This window comes from Acanthisitta chloris, unplaced genomic scaffold (assembly GCF_000695815.1).
Source record: "Acanthisitta chloris isolate BGI_N310 unplaced genomic scaffold, ASM69581v1 scaffold26411, whole genome shotgun sequence".
In the NCBI taxonomy this organism is placed as follows: domain Eukaryota; kingdom Metazoa; phylum Chordata; class Aves; order Passeriformes; family Acanthisittidae; genus Acanthisitta; species Acanthisitta chloris.
Genome location: NW_008656929.1, coordinates 1 through 18315, shown reverse-complemented (window position 1 = coordinate 18315; position 18315 = coordinate 1). Strand labels below are relative to the sequence as shown.

Here is an 18315-nt window from a genome sequence, read left to right as displayed (position 1 = left end):
AAAGATGGAGGGTTAGTTGTTAGGGGATCATATCCATCCCTAATTGCTGGTGGGTAGTTATTATCAGATGATTGTTTGGAGACAGATGGGAAATATCCTGAGGGTGTGAATTCATTTCAGAGTGGATTGAAAGGTAAAGTCTGGTAACTAATCTGTGCCATCCTTGTCAGCCTGGTAGGACTGAGCGTGCACTGACGTCTGTAGTGCTCAGAGCAGGGACCAGGTAAACTTAGAGCAGAATGTGTCAAATCTTCCACTGCTGCAGCTTTGCTGGACTGGATCGGGCATAAATAGTTGCAGCATCCAGAGCTGTCAAATGAGCACAGAAGAGGCTTTTAAACATGGATTACACAAGGTTAACTATTGAGGGAACCGTTGTTTTGGAGGGGGTGAAGGTCTCAGCCTCTCTGGTTCCATCCCCAGGTCCGCAACCAGCACTGGAGTCTCATCATGGAAAGTGTGGTCCCATCAGACAAAGGAAACTACACATGCATAGTGGAAAACCAGTATGGATCCATCAATCACACCTACCATCTCGACGTGGTTGGTAAGTCAAACTGTCACGTGCAAGATGATGTTTTGAATTAATGAATTTCTCTATAAAAATGCTTTGAACTTAGCTGATACCCTTCACATTCATTTTGGAGATGATTTCAGAGTACTCTAAAGTAAGATTTCACTACAGAGCCAATTGCTACATAGCTTTATGTATTAATCTGCCTCACTCGTGTCTGTAGGACTAATCTACCCATGCCTTGGCAAAGGTGAAGGTGTAATATCCATGTGTGCAAGCAAGTTCTTGTTGCTGTGATACACCTGCAAGTTTACCATGATGACCAAATAAATGCTGATGCAATTTTAATCATTGGTATTAGGATTTAATTATTACTTGTACAATTGTACTAACACAAATTTTTATAATTGCAGTTCTGAAAACTGTCAACTGCTCCTTTAGATTGCTGTTATTATAACTGAAATTGTTTATTAATTTTTAATGGAGAGCTAGATATTGACTTTGGTGAAGCTAGAGCAGATCTGGAGCTTCAGGAAAGGTACTTTGCATTCACAGCAGCCTGACAGAGATTCAGCTGTAGCCTGTTGTGTGGGCTCTGAGCAGTCCCTGAAACAGAGATGATAAAAAGTGGTGAAGAAGTGTTTTACCTGAGGACAAATTCTGAACAGCTGTGTGAATTCTTAAGTAGAGCAGGACCATTAAACACATGCTTAATAATGTTCACTTATTAATAACCCAAATCCTGTTGACGTTAATAAGGCTTACAGATATTTATTAAATGCTTAGCTAAATTTGGGCTTGAAACCTCAGGAACCATTTCTGTGCACCTCTGATTAGCCTGGATGGGTGTGAGCAATTTTATTGACTCTGAAGGCATCGCTGTCCAAAAGTAATCAGTGCGGCTGTTGGAATAGGATCTGCTGGTAGAACCTTTGGGGTTTTGAAGTATGTCTTGAATGGGCTTTGCTCTCTCCAGCTTTGTGAAGTGATTTGAGCAACACAAGCTCTGTGATTAGAACTTTTGATCAATCAATATTGAAAGCAAAAATTACTTTGGTTATCACAAGTTATTTTTGGCTGTGACTGTGACAGCCTGACTCCATAGATTCTCTGTGGAAAATCTTACTGTGAGTTTTGGTTTATATGACTAAAACAGTGACAAAGTTTTCATTTTCCTAGTTATTGATTGGTTTTACATGAGTAAAAATTCATCCCTCACGTTGTTTTGGATGGTCTCTAAAAGTAGTGTCTTGTTTTGCCTGAGACCACTTAAATCTGCAGAAATGCCCAAATCCAAAAGAAAACAAGTGCCAACTTCTCAAGCAGCAAGAAAGGAAAAGATTCCCTGTGCAACTGCCAAGGAGAGCTAGCCTACATGGAGCAAAGGAGGAATAAGGTCATTTTGTGAGGGGGTTGCCATCAGGCCAGAGCCTTACCACCAGCCCTCAAGTATTTTAGTCTTCAGAGTCAGCCTGTGAAACACCCAGCTCACCAATGCTTGGGTTTAGGTGATTGACACTGGAAGCAGTGAGGATTTTCATAGCCTTGGCAGTATTTTTTTCATCCTTGGTAGAGTGGGCTATGGGTATGGTTGAGGTGAACCAAGCGACTAGCAAAGCCATTTTTGTTTGAACACTTGTTCAAACAAAGTTTATGGAGGGTGCAGTAGCAGTGGCTGCTGGAGAGGGTAGTAAGTTGTGTTCTGCATGATGTGGTTCTCTGCTGGCCACCTCACCTAGGGGCACAGGCTGCTCATATGTGCTTGCCAGGGACTAGGCTTGACTCAAAGCCCTTCCTTACTGAAATGAAACTAGTTAAAATTTCCCCTTCTCTGCCTCCTGTTCCTTTTCCCATCCTAGTCTGGCATGTTTCATGTGGACCATAAATTTCTTCACCCATTTTTTTTTCTAGCCAATGTGTTCATGGATGATGCAGTCACTTGAGCAAATATTTGTCAGAAACCCTCTCACCTCCTCTCCCCCTTTGAGCCTTTTCAATGTCTTACATTGAGGAATATTTTGCAGAAGTTTATTTTTCCTGGCAGTAAATTATAGTGACCTGCATGAATGAATGGAATGGTAGTAAGGATTATGTCATTTATTTAAATGTCTAGTCCTTTCCTATAGAGAGGCAGAAAAGTAAATAATGAGGTTTTTCAAAAGTGAATGTTGATTTGGGGTGCTGGTACCCAGCTGATGCCACCCAGAGGAGCCCTGACTTTCCCTGGGTGAATATTCAATATTTTCTGATGCTCAGGTCCTGTGAGATGTGAAACTAGAGGTCCAAAAATGACTTTTTCAAGTCACAACCTGCATTTTGGAGTCCTGTGTATGTAATTGTTTTACTACCTTTTTTCAGTTAATTTGATGAGTTCAGGGGTATAATTATTAGTTTACTTTGAAAACCTATGTAGGGGAATTAGGGGAATGCACACCCTAAGATACCTGGGCTGAGTTTAGTGTGAGTCTCTCGAGAGATACCACATTGGGACTTTCACCTGAAGGGGGATTGATGTTTGAGAGCTCAGGCATTTCTGAGTGGCTGAAAGCTTGCAGTAATTGTGGAGCATAAAATTGCTGAAGCAGTAAATTAAGTCTGGCCAGAAGGGGAAACTCTGACAGTTTTTCTAGTTGAGACAGTTCTACAGAGTTAGTTTTATGCTTATTTTTTTTTCTGTTTTCATATGAACTTTCAGTTCCCACAGGGTTGTGGAGAGTTATGAATGTTTGTTTAGAGGCAATTGCCTATGTAGGCTGTATCTTACAAACTTCAGGTCGTAATTTTAGGTCAAGTGCTGTGTAGAAAACTTGTCAGTTGAAAGCCTCTGAAATTACTTTTCCTATATGGTTTAACTGGTTCCAGAGCTGATTAAGTGTAAGTAATAGCAAATGGTATTAAACATGGTAACATATTACACTAACATGAGCATCTGACTATATGGTGTAATGTAGAGAACCCTCTGATTATGTCACAGAGTTGGGAGGTATCCCAGCAAAAATCGTGCCAAATAGTGACACAATACTAGTTAGGAATATGCCAATAACTTTCCAAACCTTGAACTCTTTTGACAATTAAAAAGCTTGGAGCCAGCAGGGCTGAGAAGTTTTCAGTCAGAATGTAGGTGTGAAGTATTCTCATTTTTGCCTTGTAATTACTTGCAAGACCTCTTAAAAGAGTCAGCTCAGATGGTCTCGTTCAAATTTACAAACCTGGCAAAACCCTTGCACTGTTTTTTTTTTTTCCCTCCAATGGGAGTAGGAAATACAGAAGAAAAAGCAGCAAGTCATTGGCAGCCTCTCAGTTGCTCAGGATCCTTGTGCACAGTGTTAGCAGGGAATTGCCCATTCAAGTTGGCCAGGATGTTCTGTGTTGGACAAAGTTATTCTTTAAATGTTTGGGATACCCCAGTCAATGGCCTTTTCCTTCCTCTTCCTCCATTTCCAAGCAGGGATTTAAGGAGGCTCTTTGCAGGGCTTTGCTCAGGGCCTCAGATGTGGTAAGATTGCAGTAGTGGAAAATGGTGGTGATACCAAACTCTGGTAGGATGCTGTGAAGGGAGGTGAGTGGATCTTAGCTTTTTATTGGAGTACTACCCAGAGACTTCAATTAATATTGGATGCTTATTGTCCAAGGCAATGTGCCAGCACACAGTAATTGCTTACACCCGAAACATGGTGAGGCCAGGAGAAGGAAATGTCACTGTCCATTTCAGAGATGGAAACCCAAGCTGTGGAGTGATGAAATTTCTTGCCCTGGGTCACACAGGAAGCTGGTGACAGAGCCAAAAAATAAAGCTGGTCTTTGAATCCTAATCCAGTACCTTAATTAAAAGAATGTTCTTTCCCTTGTATAGTTTAGCCCATCAGCTGTTTTTTTACATGCAGCTGAAGTGCCTTTCTCTTCCTTTGTATGTAACAGTGGGTAGAAACTTGCTCTTTTATAGTAAGCTTACTAATAGACTAACTCCATTCTCCTGAAACATATATATAAAGTTGTGCAGTCTTAAGGGAGAATGAATGAAAACGATGTGGTTTTCACTTGTGAGTTGTATTGTAGTGAATCCGGGTTGTAGGAAGCAACGTGGGAATGCAGCCACTGAGACTTGTATATAATTAGATCACTCTTGGATTGCAATTATCGCTGGAGTACAATTTCAGCAGCAGTAGTTCTGTTTGAGCATGGAGTAACTAATTGAATTTGTATTTTAACGACAAAAGAAAAAAAAAAGGTTAAGCTTTGAACAGTGCTAGCTCAGGTAGCCATTTCTGCCCTATTTAATGTCTTCATCCAGGGAGACAAAAGATGGTTTGGTTTCAGATGAAGTTTACCTCGTTACCTCATTTAGCAGGTTTTATAAGCAGCTGCTATAGCATGACACATCTTCCAAGGATGGATAAGACAACTCTGCTGTTTGCTATATGAATGAACACAACATGTCACAAACACATTTTTTCAGAAGTCCTTCTGCAGGCAGTTTAGCTGTACTTTGGCCAGTTTCTAATTTGTCTAATAACCATGCCTTTGGCTCTTGTGACTGAGGAGTGAGCTCCAGGGGTGGCAGAGTACCATGCAGTTGTCCCTTAACGGCAATTCGTATTTTCATATAAAACCAGTGTGAGAATAACTTCTCATCCAGAAAGCATTTTAAATGACTCTGAGTTTAAAGCCTGTGCCTCAGAAATCTCATGTTTGAGTGATTTTACTGATGGCTGTGCAGAGAAACACTTTTATGCCAAACTCTTGGAGGTTTTAGAGGGCTTCAGGACGAATTTTATTCTTTTTTTCTTTTTTTTATAGCATGCTGTTAAAAATCTGATTAAAATGGAATCGACATTTTGCTGTTGGTACTTCACTGTTTATGTTTCCCTTAGTTTAGCCAGAAGGAGAAACTTTTGCCTTTGTTTCTAGTCAAGTTTTATTTTTGGATTTTCATGTGCTCTCAGTCTCTAGCTGTGAACACGGCGTGAGCACATATATATTTTCTTTCAAAGACATGTTTCCATTTTGTCATTCCCAAATTCATAAAAACATATGTATTATTGTCTGCTTTTTGCTGAGGTTTGTTTTGTTGAAATACAGTTCAGGATTAGTTTAACTTAACCATAGTTCGCTCTTTAATTTCCAAAGAATTGTTTTTAGGCTTCAGGTTACATACAAAAAAAAAAGGAACTGACACCAACATGCCTTGGATGTTGCATCACTAATGTCTGGCAGGAGTTAAGCGTAGGTATTACAACCAAGCCTAAACTTGCATTTCTGGCAGATGTGCTTGTAGTTGTTGACTGGCTCTCTACATGGACAAGCTTTGGCTTGATGTCTTCAGCCCAGTGCTTGCGGCATGGGGCATGATGAGACAGAGACAGAAAGCATGAAGGAATCCAGCCTGGTGCTTGCCCTCAGGTATTTGGTTAGGCTTCGAGGGAAGATGATTTTATTTAATGTGCTGATAAGCCCAAGTGTGGACTTTACACCTGGCACTAGGCTTTTGGCAAGGTGTGTGCATCGGAGAAGGAATTACGCAAATTGTTTGGTGCTGGAGGCTGTGTGGTTTGCTCCTGAAAACAAAGCCCACAGTGTGATGGTTCAGCTAAGGGGAAAGGAAAGCTTATGGTTCCCCCCCCCCCTTTCTTAATAAGGTAAAAATATTCCAACCCCCTGGTTTTATAGCATTAAAGCTTCTGATTTCATTGGAGTACTCTGGCTAAATTACATTTTATGGACAAATACTAGTGTCATTACTTCATCTGCTGGGTGAACAGTGAATTTGTCATGTTTGGAATGCTTCCTGCAGAGTCTGCTGGGGGAGGATTGGTCTCCCTGTCCCACTTTCTGTCTTATTACAGCCCCAAGGCAGGTATTTCTCTTCCTTTTGATGAGTGATGAGCAGGATATTGTTTCAACTCTGTTATTATAATTTTTAATCATGCTTTCTAATTTGTGCAGTATCCTACTTGTGGAAATGCAAGTAGGAATTTGCAGGAGTTATCTGAAGATGCAAACAAGACTGTTGCCTTGTTAGTGTGCAATTGGCAAATGCTGAGAGCCATGTCTGTGCCTAATAAGAGGGGCTTTTTGACCTGATCCAGGCTTTTCTAGCCATTTTATAGTGAAAAAATGGCAGTGTAATTGGTAGTAAATTGGTCAAGTTATGTCCTCTTAAAAATAAAAAAAGGCATAAAACTTATCACAAATTTAGAAAAGTTATAAATGACCTGTGATACAGATTGGTTGAATGGACCATATTAAAGGCAGATATAGAAGGTTTTTAATCATATCTGTCTTATTAATGAAGAGTTTTTGCCTGCATTTCTTCTAGTTGTCCCCAAGCATGGGAGGAAATGCAAAGGTGGGACAAACCTATGACTGCAGGATGGCCTGTGGTGGGTAACACTGATCCTGAGACCACCGCATTGCTGGTCTTGGGGATTAAACTGGGATTAAATAGATATAGCAGAGGGACACGTGGATGGAAATGGAAGTATGGACAAATCAGTAAAACGTCAAATTCTGTGGCTGATGAAAACCCAACAGAACCTTTGTGTTGCTATCCTCTCCTCTCACTGCTCTGTAAACCACTGTATGGCCTGAAAACCAGAGGTGGCTGTGATTTAGAGTTTTTGAGGATTTTAAGCCATGAGGTCATCTTTGGTTTGCTACTCTTCCCATGGTGCAGCTTCAACAGCAGTTGTTCCATTTAAACATAAAAAGGCATACTAAAATTCATAGTCTGTTAAGCACTTCAGAATATTGAACTGCTCTGTAAATATGAAATATTGAGTTTATTTTTTCAGATTTCTCTATAAAATGTAGCATGAATCTGTTCAAACTTCTGACCTTTCATGAAAGTAAAACACTAATCCTGTCAGAACTTGAGCTGAGGGAAGAACTCAACGTGACAGGGTAGTGGTTGGAAAATTCTATATCCTTTTAGGGATTTTTTAAATCACCATCACAAATTAGGTGATCAAAGCATCAGTTGTCCATGTATTCTGCATTTACAAGTAGATATCAATGCATTAGTGTTTATATCTGCAGTTTTGTTTCTGCTATTTGATTGGATTATATGCATTACTGAGCAGCATAATTTAATTGCAGCAGTTGGTTTCAAATGTACATTTCCTTTTATATGATCTAATGCACTATCTAGACTATCTGTGAACATACTTATGTCTAAATTTGAATGAGTATTCCAACAAATTGCTTCCCTACTTCTGATACTCTTCAGTGACATTTTCTTAGGAGGCAGCTCTGGCACCTGCTGCTCAGCCAGAGGCTGGTAATGGTGCTCCTGTCTTTGGATCTTGAAGCTGTCTGTTCAGAGCCTATGCTGAAAGGCAGGAAAATGGAGGTGTAGAAGTGTCATGGGTTAACTCCAACTGGCAACTAACTCCGTGCCATGGGGGAGAGAATCAGAAGGGTAAAAGTTTGATAACTCATGGGTTGAGAAAAGAACAGTTTAGTAATTCAAATATAATGTCAATAATGAAAAGGAAAATAACAAGGAGAGAAATAAAACCCAAGAAAGACAAATGATGCAACAGAAAAAGAGTTGCTCACCACTAACAGACCAATGCTCAGCCAGTTCCTGAGCAGTGGCCCCAAGGCAGCTTTCCCTCCAGTTCATATACTCAGCATGACACCACATGGTCTGGAATATCTCTGGACAGTTGGGGTCAGCTGTCCTGGCTGTGCCCCCTCCCAGTGTCTTGTGTCTCCCTAGACTCTATGTTGGCAAGGCAGCATGAGAAGCTGACAAGTCCTTGACTTAGTGTCAGCATTGCTCAGCAGCAACTAAACCATCAGTGTGTTATCAGTGTTATTCTCATCCTAAATCCAAACACGGCACTGTACCAGCTACTAGGAAGAAAATTAACTCCACACCAGCCAGAACTAGGGCAAGAAGAATGCTCAGGGACTGTAAAAAGTTAACAGATAAACTTTCTGGTTTTGGAGCATGAAGTTTGTGTCCAAGCATGACCTGTCTTAAGTGATTGCTGTGAATGCTGTTGCATCTTGTGAACTTCACCTGGGTTTACCCAAATTATTGGAAATACGATGGCAAATGTGTTTAATCAGGGTCATCTCAAGAGTAGTCTTCTTCAGCATCTGGTCCAATGTTTAGAACAGGTTAGGGATTGTGTGTTGCAGAAGTGAGTGTGATGCTGATGGAGGGATATCTCTCTCCAGAGAAGGCAAGCCCAAAGGTTGAGTGAGATCTGACAGTCAAGATCTGTCTTGAAGCTGAGCCAGGATGGTCCAGCACAGAGCATTGAAACTCTGGGCACTGAAGTTTCTCTTCTGCCCTGAGAGCCTGTGCACCAGGTATGGTCAGTCAGCTGCTGGTTGGCCATGTCTGGCAGGGAGCTGGGGAAGGGTGAATTCTGTAGTCCTTCCAATAATTTCACACCTGCATTGCTCAATAGAGCAAGTGTGCTGTGTAAGAAAAGGGGGGAAAGTGTAGAAATATAAGAGGGCTTTTAAAGCTTTGCATAATCTTTTCCATTTTACTTTAAAGGCAGAGCTGTTTTCAGGAAAGGAAATTTGGAGGATGAAAAATATGCAGTTGGGTCACAATAACAGCCAAAATAATAACTCCCCCTGTGTGCTTTATGGCATCACTGGGTGCACTGGTGGGTTAAACCCAGTGCAGCTGGGAGAGGACATCATCCCTGTGGGAGAGATGCTGTTTGCCAGGCATACAGTAAACCTTTGGCAGAGCCTACTGGAGAACCTAGTCCAGTGATGCTGGACCCAGCATTGTCTCTGGTTATTGTACAGCAGCTGAGTGCTGGGAGCTGTGCACAGTACAAAGGATGATATCTCTGTGTGTAAAAATTAATGCAGTCTCTGGAAACAGCCAGAACAATAAAATTTTACCACTTGTCTGTAAGAAGTCACAAGCTGTTTTTCATATTCTCTTGTAGCCTTTTTCTTCTAGGGTACACTAAAAAGAATTTCAATGAAAATTTTAGCTCCTCATTGTTCTGTTTCCCATGATTTTTTTCACACTAAAATAAGGCCTCTCTTCCCTTTGTTCAGACATGTGTGAAGTTTTTGCTTATGCATGCACTGTGCAAGGGAGCTTCAAGATTAGTGTTGTACAACTCTTCCTGCTATAACTTTTTCTGCTCCGTGGGGCTGATGAACCCCACGCTGTGTCAGCCTGACAATAGGGCTTTGCTTTAAGGACAAACTGGTCTTAAAATCCTGTTGATAATTTCGTGTTTTAAAACAAGAACATTCATGTTGCCTGCCTTAGCCCCAGGCTTGCTGGATGTTCTTGTCTCTTTTAACCCTCAAATATACATGTGCTTTGAAAGGATAGCTTTTAACTAGTTCTGATTGTGATTTTTTTTCCTACTGTTTTCACTGGTATCAATGGGCTTTGTGTCAAGCCAAATAAGTCAATCTTGCTTGCTCTCTTTTCCGCTGCTTGCTGCCATATGAGAAAGAGGTGTGCAGATGTACTTCTGCTGTAAAGGTGTTGTGCAAAGATGGATTTTTAGCTAAAGTGCACATAGGACAGCAAGCTGAAGCTATGCTGTAAAGCTATCCAAGGAGACAGATGGGATAACATCAGCAGGAGCTTTGCCTGCTTGAGAAACAGTGCCATTACTTCAAATTGGAGGTGAAGGTGGTGAAGCCAAGGACAAAGAGTTTGAATACACCTGATTAAATCCTGTAAAGATTTTTAAAAGGCACTGGCCTTGCTGAGTAGGAGGGCTTGGTTGTCACAAGGAGGTTGGATGGGATGGCAGAGGCTTTGTTATGGGTAGCAGATGAGTATGCTTCTGATGTATGGGACAATATTTTACTCTTTAGCATTCAAATTCTTTAAAGGTCAGTGTGAAAATGTTTAATTTCATGAAAAAGTATTCAGTGACAGCAGGGGATACATGGAGTCTGGTTCCCTGCTGTCTCACACCATGCTGACTGCTGGTACAGTCTACAAACCAGAGCAGAGCTGGATGTTGGGGCCCAGTTGTTAGCAATGATGGAGCGTGTGACGCAGCAGCAGAAAGCAATGCCTCAAGTTTATATAAAAGGCTTCTAAATTTGAGGACAAAGGGAGTTTAGAAAGTGGTTATGGAGGTTGGCCCCTCACTCCCATGAGCAGATCCCTGTGCCAGGGTCACTTGTGAGGGCCAGGAGCTCCAGCTGCAGTGATACCCCTTTGAGCTCTTGGCCACCAAGGTGACTTCTTAAGTAGCATTGGGCCAGTAGGAAATGCTATACATGGAGTCTCCTGCTGTACTGGAACACTGAGTAACATGAACATTTGTTGCCTAATGCCTATTGGTAAAGAATGCCAAAATTTGTAAGGTGTGATATCATCAGAACTGGTAATGCTGGTCTGATCCATGAGCTATTCTGCTAGTTTGCCCGAGAGGCTCCTGTTCTTTGTCAAGTGTTCTTGCCAGGGATGGTCTTTAACTCATATTTAATGGCAGTGATTTGTTATCCCTTCTAGCCTTAAAGCATCTTCTGATTCTGCAGAATTTATTAAGAGAGCTTTGTCCCTAACTTGCTGTGGACGCTGCCTTGATGTGTATAAATCATGTAGGAAGTGATGATTTGAGAGGTGTGTATGTATGTACATATAAATAGAACATGACAGTTCAGCAGCACTTCTGAATTGGCCATAAACAACATGCAGTGCTTCATGTTATGCAGAAAGAAACCCAAACTGACGTGCAGCTGGTAGGAGCTGCTCAGCTCCTGGCTCACGTATATATTAGCGTATGACATTAATTAGTAGAGGTGTTTTGCCTACACCTGCTTGGTTATTTCTGATCTTTTGAAAGAGCAGCCAGGACTTAAGCTTATTTCTCCATGCCACAGAGCAAATGGTGGAGTTAGGAGTGTTTTGCTTCCAGCATTTCATAGAGCACAAGGCCCCATAAGCAATTGCTTTGTGCTGGGGAGAGGAAGTGAAGGTTTGGTTTGGCCTGTGTGTGGAGAGCTACCTTAAAGGAGGAAATTCCTGTGGAGGCTGACATCTGTTTGGTTAGAGCACGCCTACACCACTCCACCTAGGGTATGGAGTGCAAGTATAGTTTCAAATTGGGTCCTTTGTATGAACTTGGATAATGCTGGATTTATAGGGAAACCTGAGTTGCAATTCCTTATGCTGGAGTTGCTCCTGGAACTCTGTTCAGAAAAAGCACTCTAATTCAGAGAGCAGTAATTAATCCAGTCTCTGAGTGCCTGTGAACTGATTTGCAGCTTGTGTAGGTGTGATCTTTCATGAAAGACAGTGATCCTTGTGTTTTTCCTTGCAAACTGGTTCCATTGCTGTCACCTGTCACAGGATAGAAACTTGAAGGTCTTCACTCACTGAATGGTGAGGGATTGATAAGCTTTTAATCTTTCTTTAATGGTTCATGTTTTTCCCAGATAGGTAGTGATCAAGGGCTGATATCCTGTGTCAGGCCCCATGGCTTTCGCAAATGCTCTCACCCAGTAGTAGGTATCTACACCACCAAAATCTTCATCAGAGCCAGAAGTAAGTATGTGTACAGTCTCAACAGGGATGCCAAACATGGAGCACAGAGACAGAGTGGTCTGTGTAGGTAGAGAGAGTTATTCCTTCAAACTGTGACTGAAATGGTCATTTAGTGCCACTTCTGAGAAGAAATGATATTTCAGCTTTGAGGGGGTGCAGGGTGCACTAGCCCTGTGGAAAGATGGAGATACACCTGAGAGGTCCAGACTGCTGCTGAGTAGTCCCTGAGCTTGGATCCAGGCAAAATAAGCAACTAGAGCTGAAGGTGCTGTGCTGACCAGGGCAAGTGAAGAAGAGGGCATGGCAGGTCTGTGTTTTCAGTTAATAGAGAGACAGCTGGAACCACTTCATGTTTTATTCAGTGGTGACTGAAAACACAGAACCTCTTCCAGGGGCTATTGATCCAAAACAGCTACTGGTGCTCTTAGAGGAATCGTTTGAGGGATCCCTCTGTAGCTTCTCAGTGGCAGCTGTCAAGATGACTCCTTAAGAGTCAGTACCATTTCAAAACTGGTATTGAAGACACTGATAAATGTGTCTAGTTAAAAACTGTGGAAAAGAATTAGATAACTTTTTTTCCTCCCTCTCTCCCACCCTAATTGAGTATCTCTCTGTTGTCTACAGAACTCATGCTTGGTCCTGCATTTGCTAATCAGCTTTTATTTTCCTAGCCCTCACTTGAATCACACATTTGCAAGGAGAGGAAACAAGCACATTCAAAAGGAGAAAATAAGAGTAGTTTTCATTTTTTTTTGGAAATGAATCGGATGCCTTATGCAAAGCCCATTGAATTCCATGTGAGTTTTCCCTCTAATTTCAATGGGCTTTGATTCTGGCTTTTAGCTCCTGTGAAAGGTCCTGAACTGTCTGTGCTAGGGTGACAAGGAGGCTTGGATAGACAATTACCAGAGCTCTTCTCAGCCCCTGGCACAGCCAGGTTGCTAAGGAGACTTGGCCTCGTGAGGGTCCCGGAGCTCACTCCTTCCGGGGTTATTGTCTCCTCTCCTTGCCAAGGCACTCCAGTCGCAGCAGAGCCACTCTTTCAGTCACAATACACTCTACTTCTGCCTCTGGCAGCAGCAAATCCTGCCCTACATCTTCCCTCTGCCAGCGTGCTTGGCGAGCAGCCTCTCTTCCTGCAGTTGTTCCATCCCGTGCTAGGACCAGAGTGGTGGGATCATGTCTTCTGATCTCTTTTGGCTGTGAAATCTTGGGTTTGTCCCCTGTTACCCACTTCCATACCCCAGCATCTTCACCTCATAAGTTTGCATCATGACTTTCCTACTCCTCTCCTCTCTGATTTCCCCTCTGTGTTGGCTGCAGCTGAGAGGAAATAAAGTCAAGGATGAGAGAGAGATGAGGCCCTTTTGTAGGAATCATCTGTTCAGGGACTTAGATTTCTTAGATCCAATTCTTAGGACTCCTTATGAACTGAGTAGGCTCCAGTAGTTATTTCCAGTCACTTTTACTTCTATCATCTGTGGCTAGACAGGCTCCTACCACCTCTGGGTGTCCTGCAGGGCTTGGAACTTCCTTGGCCGCTCCATCCATTGTGCCTGTTTTTTGGAAACCTGGAGTTTTCCAGCTTTCCTGGATTCTTTGTAGTTTTATCTCTTGGAGGAAGGTATTGTGAAGTTTCAACATTAACAGGCTAAATGACAGCCTTCTAAGCCTTTGGGCAAGGTCTCTCTTGTCAGTTGTCTCTTCAGATAGTGAGGCTGTTTGTCTACAGATTTGCGAGCAGAAATGCTCAAGCCCTGAGCACTTTTATGGTGGTGTAAAATTTAGGTGCTTGTAGCCTTGAATATGATATTGCTCATGTGAACAATCATTATCATTCTGTCTTCTGTAGATAACTGGTTCCTCAACTAGGGATGGTGTTGGTTTTGTATCTAAACTGCAAGTGAGAGAAAAGAAGCTGGTGTTTGTCTCTTAAGGTGGGATCCAGCATTAAGCATGTTGGGGTGATTTCCTGAATTACAGCATATGCTGTTGACTTGGCTTTGTCACATGTGTTAATAGTGAGTCTGGAACACTGAAATTTCAGTGGTCAGGAAGCAAAAGATTTATTTCTTGAGGTTCTTCTTGAATTCGATATCAGCAAGGGGAGTATTAAAATCATGAGAGCTACAGAGCTATGAGATTGGTCACCCACTTGTTCTGTATGAAAATACTGTTTGAGTTAAATAACTAGAGATGTGTGTGGTCACTATAGTTTAGTGATGATCCTGATTTTTAGCAAATGCTAAAATTAGTTTCACCAACCTTTAAGACTTTTTTTAAAGGCAGCTTTGACTCCTTTGCTAGTTGTTAGTGATAAAGAACACACTGTTTCCATCTAATATTAGTGTAGCCAGTTGTTTGAGTGATGATATCTGCTTACAAATGCACAGCTTGTATTTTAAATGCTAAATAGTGATGTGAGATTTATGAATATGGCCTTGACAGTACCTGTGCTTAACAGAATCCTTAGATGTGTGTGGCTTTGCAGAGAAATAAGAAAGACAGGATAACATCACACTGCACAAAATTAAACTTGATCATTTTTAATCAGTTGGAAGTTTCTTTACAGTTATTTTCCCCAGTACTGAGTGTGTTTCTTGTGGTCCTTGGACTCCTGGTTTGTCATGAAGCCCTGCTGAATTTGTGTTCTGTGCTGTTTGCCTGTGTGGGCACAGGAATACTTCCCCCTGCTGAAGTGGGGGACTTGTCAAACACTAATCATTGCTTCATGTGTTGGAGGGCAACCAAAGTTTATTTTTAACACCTTTACCCTTAGAGAAGAAATTTCACAAATGGCTATACATATACAGCTATACATGTGCACACACTTTAATATTTTTTAAAAGGAATTTGGGACTAAGAATGTAAGAGCTCTGCTTTTACTTCTTTGCTTTGCCTCTTCGCTTTTGGTAGAGGAAATGTTTGACAGTCATCAATAACAGATTAAATCATTGATGGCTATCAGGATAAACTAAACACATTTCTTGTGTTGATGCTGGCATAGTAGGAACTTTTCCAAGATGTTTCAGGCCTCATTCTCTGGTTTGTTTAAGGGCAGAGAATAAGGTCACAAAGGAAATCAAACCCTGATGTGGAGAAATGAAACATGAGGCCTACTGACTTCTAAAAAACATTTTAAATAACATTCTCTAAGGTTTCATTTTATACCGAAGGCAGCTGTAATAAGTTTTGGAAGATGGTGTAAGGTTTCTATTAAAGAGAGATTTTTGCTTGCTGTTTTTGTACCCAAATGAAGGAATGAGGGAGATGGAATTAGAGCTTATTTAGTATAAGGTGAGAAACTAAAAGTTCTCTCCAGAACTGTAAAATAATAATTTATATGCTCTACCATAATTTACAAGTTAAAAAATATGAAACTGTTCCTAGATCTTTGAAAATGACATGCATAGCCATGGAATAATTTAGTAACTGCAACACAAATGCACTTTTGCCACAAGTAAAATAAGACTGCTGCTTTGTAGTTTGCTGCCAGCATAGCCTCAGTGAATAAATTCCCAGTAGATGTTTGCTACATGCCAAATATATTGGACTGTATAAAAGATCCCATTGTTCAATGGGCATCATTATTTGCTATTATACTCACAATGTTTGCTTGTGAAACAATTTATTGGAAACTAGTATGTTTAAGAAGGAACGCTTGATTTGAAATTCAGTCGATTTGGCTCGGAACGTCAAAGCTTTTACAGTTATACAGCCTCTAAAAATAAATATTTAGGTCTGCTGTTTTTCACTTATCTTCGAAAGAATTCCTGGAGCAGGGGAAAACAGAGAGCTGAGACTGGGGATGGGCAGTGAGCATTTCACTTCTAATTCAATTCCTTTAGATTGGAAAAGCCCTCAAGATCAATGAGTCCAACACAGTACTACCAAAGACACCACTAAACCATGTCCCTAAGTGTCACATCTACACAACTTAAATCCCTTCAGGGATGGGGACTCCACTGCTGCCCTGGGCAGCCTGTTCAAACACTTGAGAACCCTTTTGCTGAGGATATTTTCCCTAATATCCAATCTAAACCATCCCTGGCACAACCTGAGGCTGTTTCCTTTTATCCTGTCTGTTGTTAGCTGGCTACAGTCTCCTTTCAGGTAGTGATAGAGGGTGATAAGGGCCCCCCATAGCCTCAGCTGCTCTCCTTGAGAGGTTAAAAATATATATAGGTCAGTATTAACTTTGCATTCTTATGACCAGAAATGGGCAGAATCAAGTTTGCATGAAGAAGGTCATGAGTTTGCAGCGAGGCTGATAAAACTACACCTGTCCAAAGGTTTTCTGGGGTGGGTGGCATTGTGCCTCCTGCTCACTGCATAATAAAACAGTTAGCTAAGCAGAGCTGTCACTTTGAGGACTTCTCATGCGAACGTTATCTAAGAGAAAGTTTTTATTAAGCAGAGCTGTCACTTTGAGGACTTTTCATGCAAACGTTATCTAAGAGAAAGTTTTTGTGCTTTGCCCACTTGCCTTGCCCAGCAGAGAAAGTCTGTTGGTGTCCCTGGAGGTTGGGGATGGCCCTTCCCACCACCTGGAAATCATAGGTGGCTGTTAGATCAGGCTTAGTGAGGGTGATGGGAATTTGCCTCAGTGCCAGCTGAGGGCAAAGATCCCATCAGTGCTTTCCCCAAAGACTGTATCTATCACATCCACAGAATTAGGCTGGGAACACGGGCTGCAGTGGTGCTCTGGGCATCCAGATGATTCAGGGTGCACTTGGTGTATTTGATGATGTGAAGTTGGTCGAAAATATTTGATATGCTTATGCAAGTGCATAGATTAAAAGCTCTATTGGTTGACATTAAATACACTGCAGTTTTCTGGAGAACTCTGTATTTCCCTGTGTTTTGCTCAGAATAAGAACGTACTAGTGTTTCTGCTGCTGTGTCTGTAAAGCAGAGAGCAGTGATGGTGGTGGTACTGGTCAGGGTGTTCTAGGACATCAAGCTGCCCTGCATGTATGTCCTGCACTAGGAGTTTCAGTGTTGAGCCTTCTGTTGCTAGTTTTGAGAAATTCCCTTTGGTTTATTTCAACACATTAATCACTTCTTAAAAGTAGTCAATAATATTTCTTTTTAATTTGGAGAGGTTTAGTCAAACCATAGTGGTTTAGAACTCACAGGTACTTATTGCAAGAGCTAAAAAAAAAAGGAGATATTTTACTGAATTGTTGCTGTGTTGAACTATGAAAACTGCATAAAGTTCTAAAACACAGTTTCTCCCCTCCCTCCCAAATGGCTATTCTTTAAATTACAAGTGTAGTGCTCAAGTCATCTCCTTTGAACTGCAGTTTTTGTTATACGTTTTGGCTGCCGTGTTATTTCGGAGGAGTCAGCCAACAGGCTTACAGGGCTTTTTGGCTCGAGTTCACTTACAGTTTTCTTGGCAGCCCTGCTTATTTATGCATCTTTATTTCTCTCTCCCTCTCTCTCTCTTTCTCTCTCTCTCTCTCTCCCTGCCTGAGCAGAGCGATCCCCACACCGGCCCATCCTCCAGGCTGGTCTCCCAGCAAATGCCTCTGCTGTCGTCGGAGGGGACGTCGAGTTTGTCTGCAAAGTCTACAGCGATGCTCAACCCCACATTCAGTGGATAAAACATGTAGAGAAGAATGGCAGTAAATATGGACCAGATGGCCTGCCATATCTTCAGGTTTTAAAGGTGAGGCTTTACAGATGCCAGCGATGATGATGCCTTCTTTAAACATTGCGTTTATTTGATGTAAATCCAAGAACTTTGGGACGTGAACTTCTTTTGAAAATGGAAGTGTTTATGTTACAAATGAAATAATGAGTTAGATAAACATTTGATTGTTTAAATGCTAATTGTGCAGCTTATAGACACTGTTTTGCTTTTTTTGCTTCCTTAAAAAGTCCTTCCTCTCTGAACGTTTCAGGCATGACTTATTCAGAAAGAACTGAAAACCCTCTTAAAGAACATCATTGACATTTATGTATGGGTTGAAAGCATCCAAAACATACCTGGGACAATCTACTCCATGTCTTTCATGTTTCTTCAGCTTTTTTATTTCAAAGTAATGTGGCATCTGCTGCCAAAAGCTTGTTGGCTGGATTGGGTTGTCTGGATGCTGAGCCTGCAGAGATGTCTGTTTTTTACTGGCGTATCAGTAGTGTCATTCCTGCCAACAGGCATTTGGAGCAAGCCTGACCAAGGAAACTCCAGAGTTTTCCAACCTGGATTGCATTGCCAAAACTTGGTGTGCTGGCAGCCAGTTCTATACCTTCTTGTTCCATGCAGCTGATGTACCTGCCCAGGTGCTTC

At 41.6% G+C, this 18315-nt stretch overlaps 1 protein-coding gene across 1 annotated transcript in view; it reads left to right on the top strand.

Annotated features, from left to right (window-relative positions):
- LOC103811551 (fibroblast growth factor receptor 2-like) overlaps positions 1–18308 on the top strand; it is a gene marked incomplete at its 3' end in the record, with an annotated part of 50703 nt that extends 32395 nt beyond the window's left edge. Inside the window, exons 6-8 of the mRNA XM_009084535.1 lie at positions 424–547; positions 17504–17694; positions 18183–18308. Of these exons, the coding sequence (XP_009082783.1) occupies positions 424–547; positions 17504–17694; positions 18183–18308 (441 nt within the window). The remainder of the gene's footprint in view (positions 1–423; positions 548–17503; positions 17695–18182) is intronic.
- Between the last annotated feature and the right edge of the window lie 7 nt (positions 18309–18315).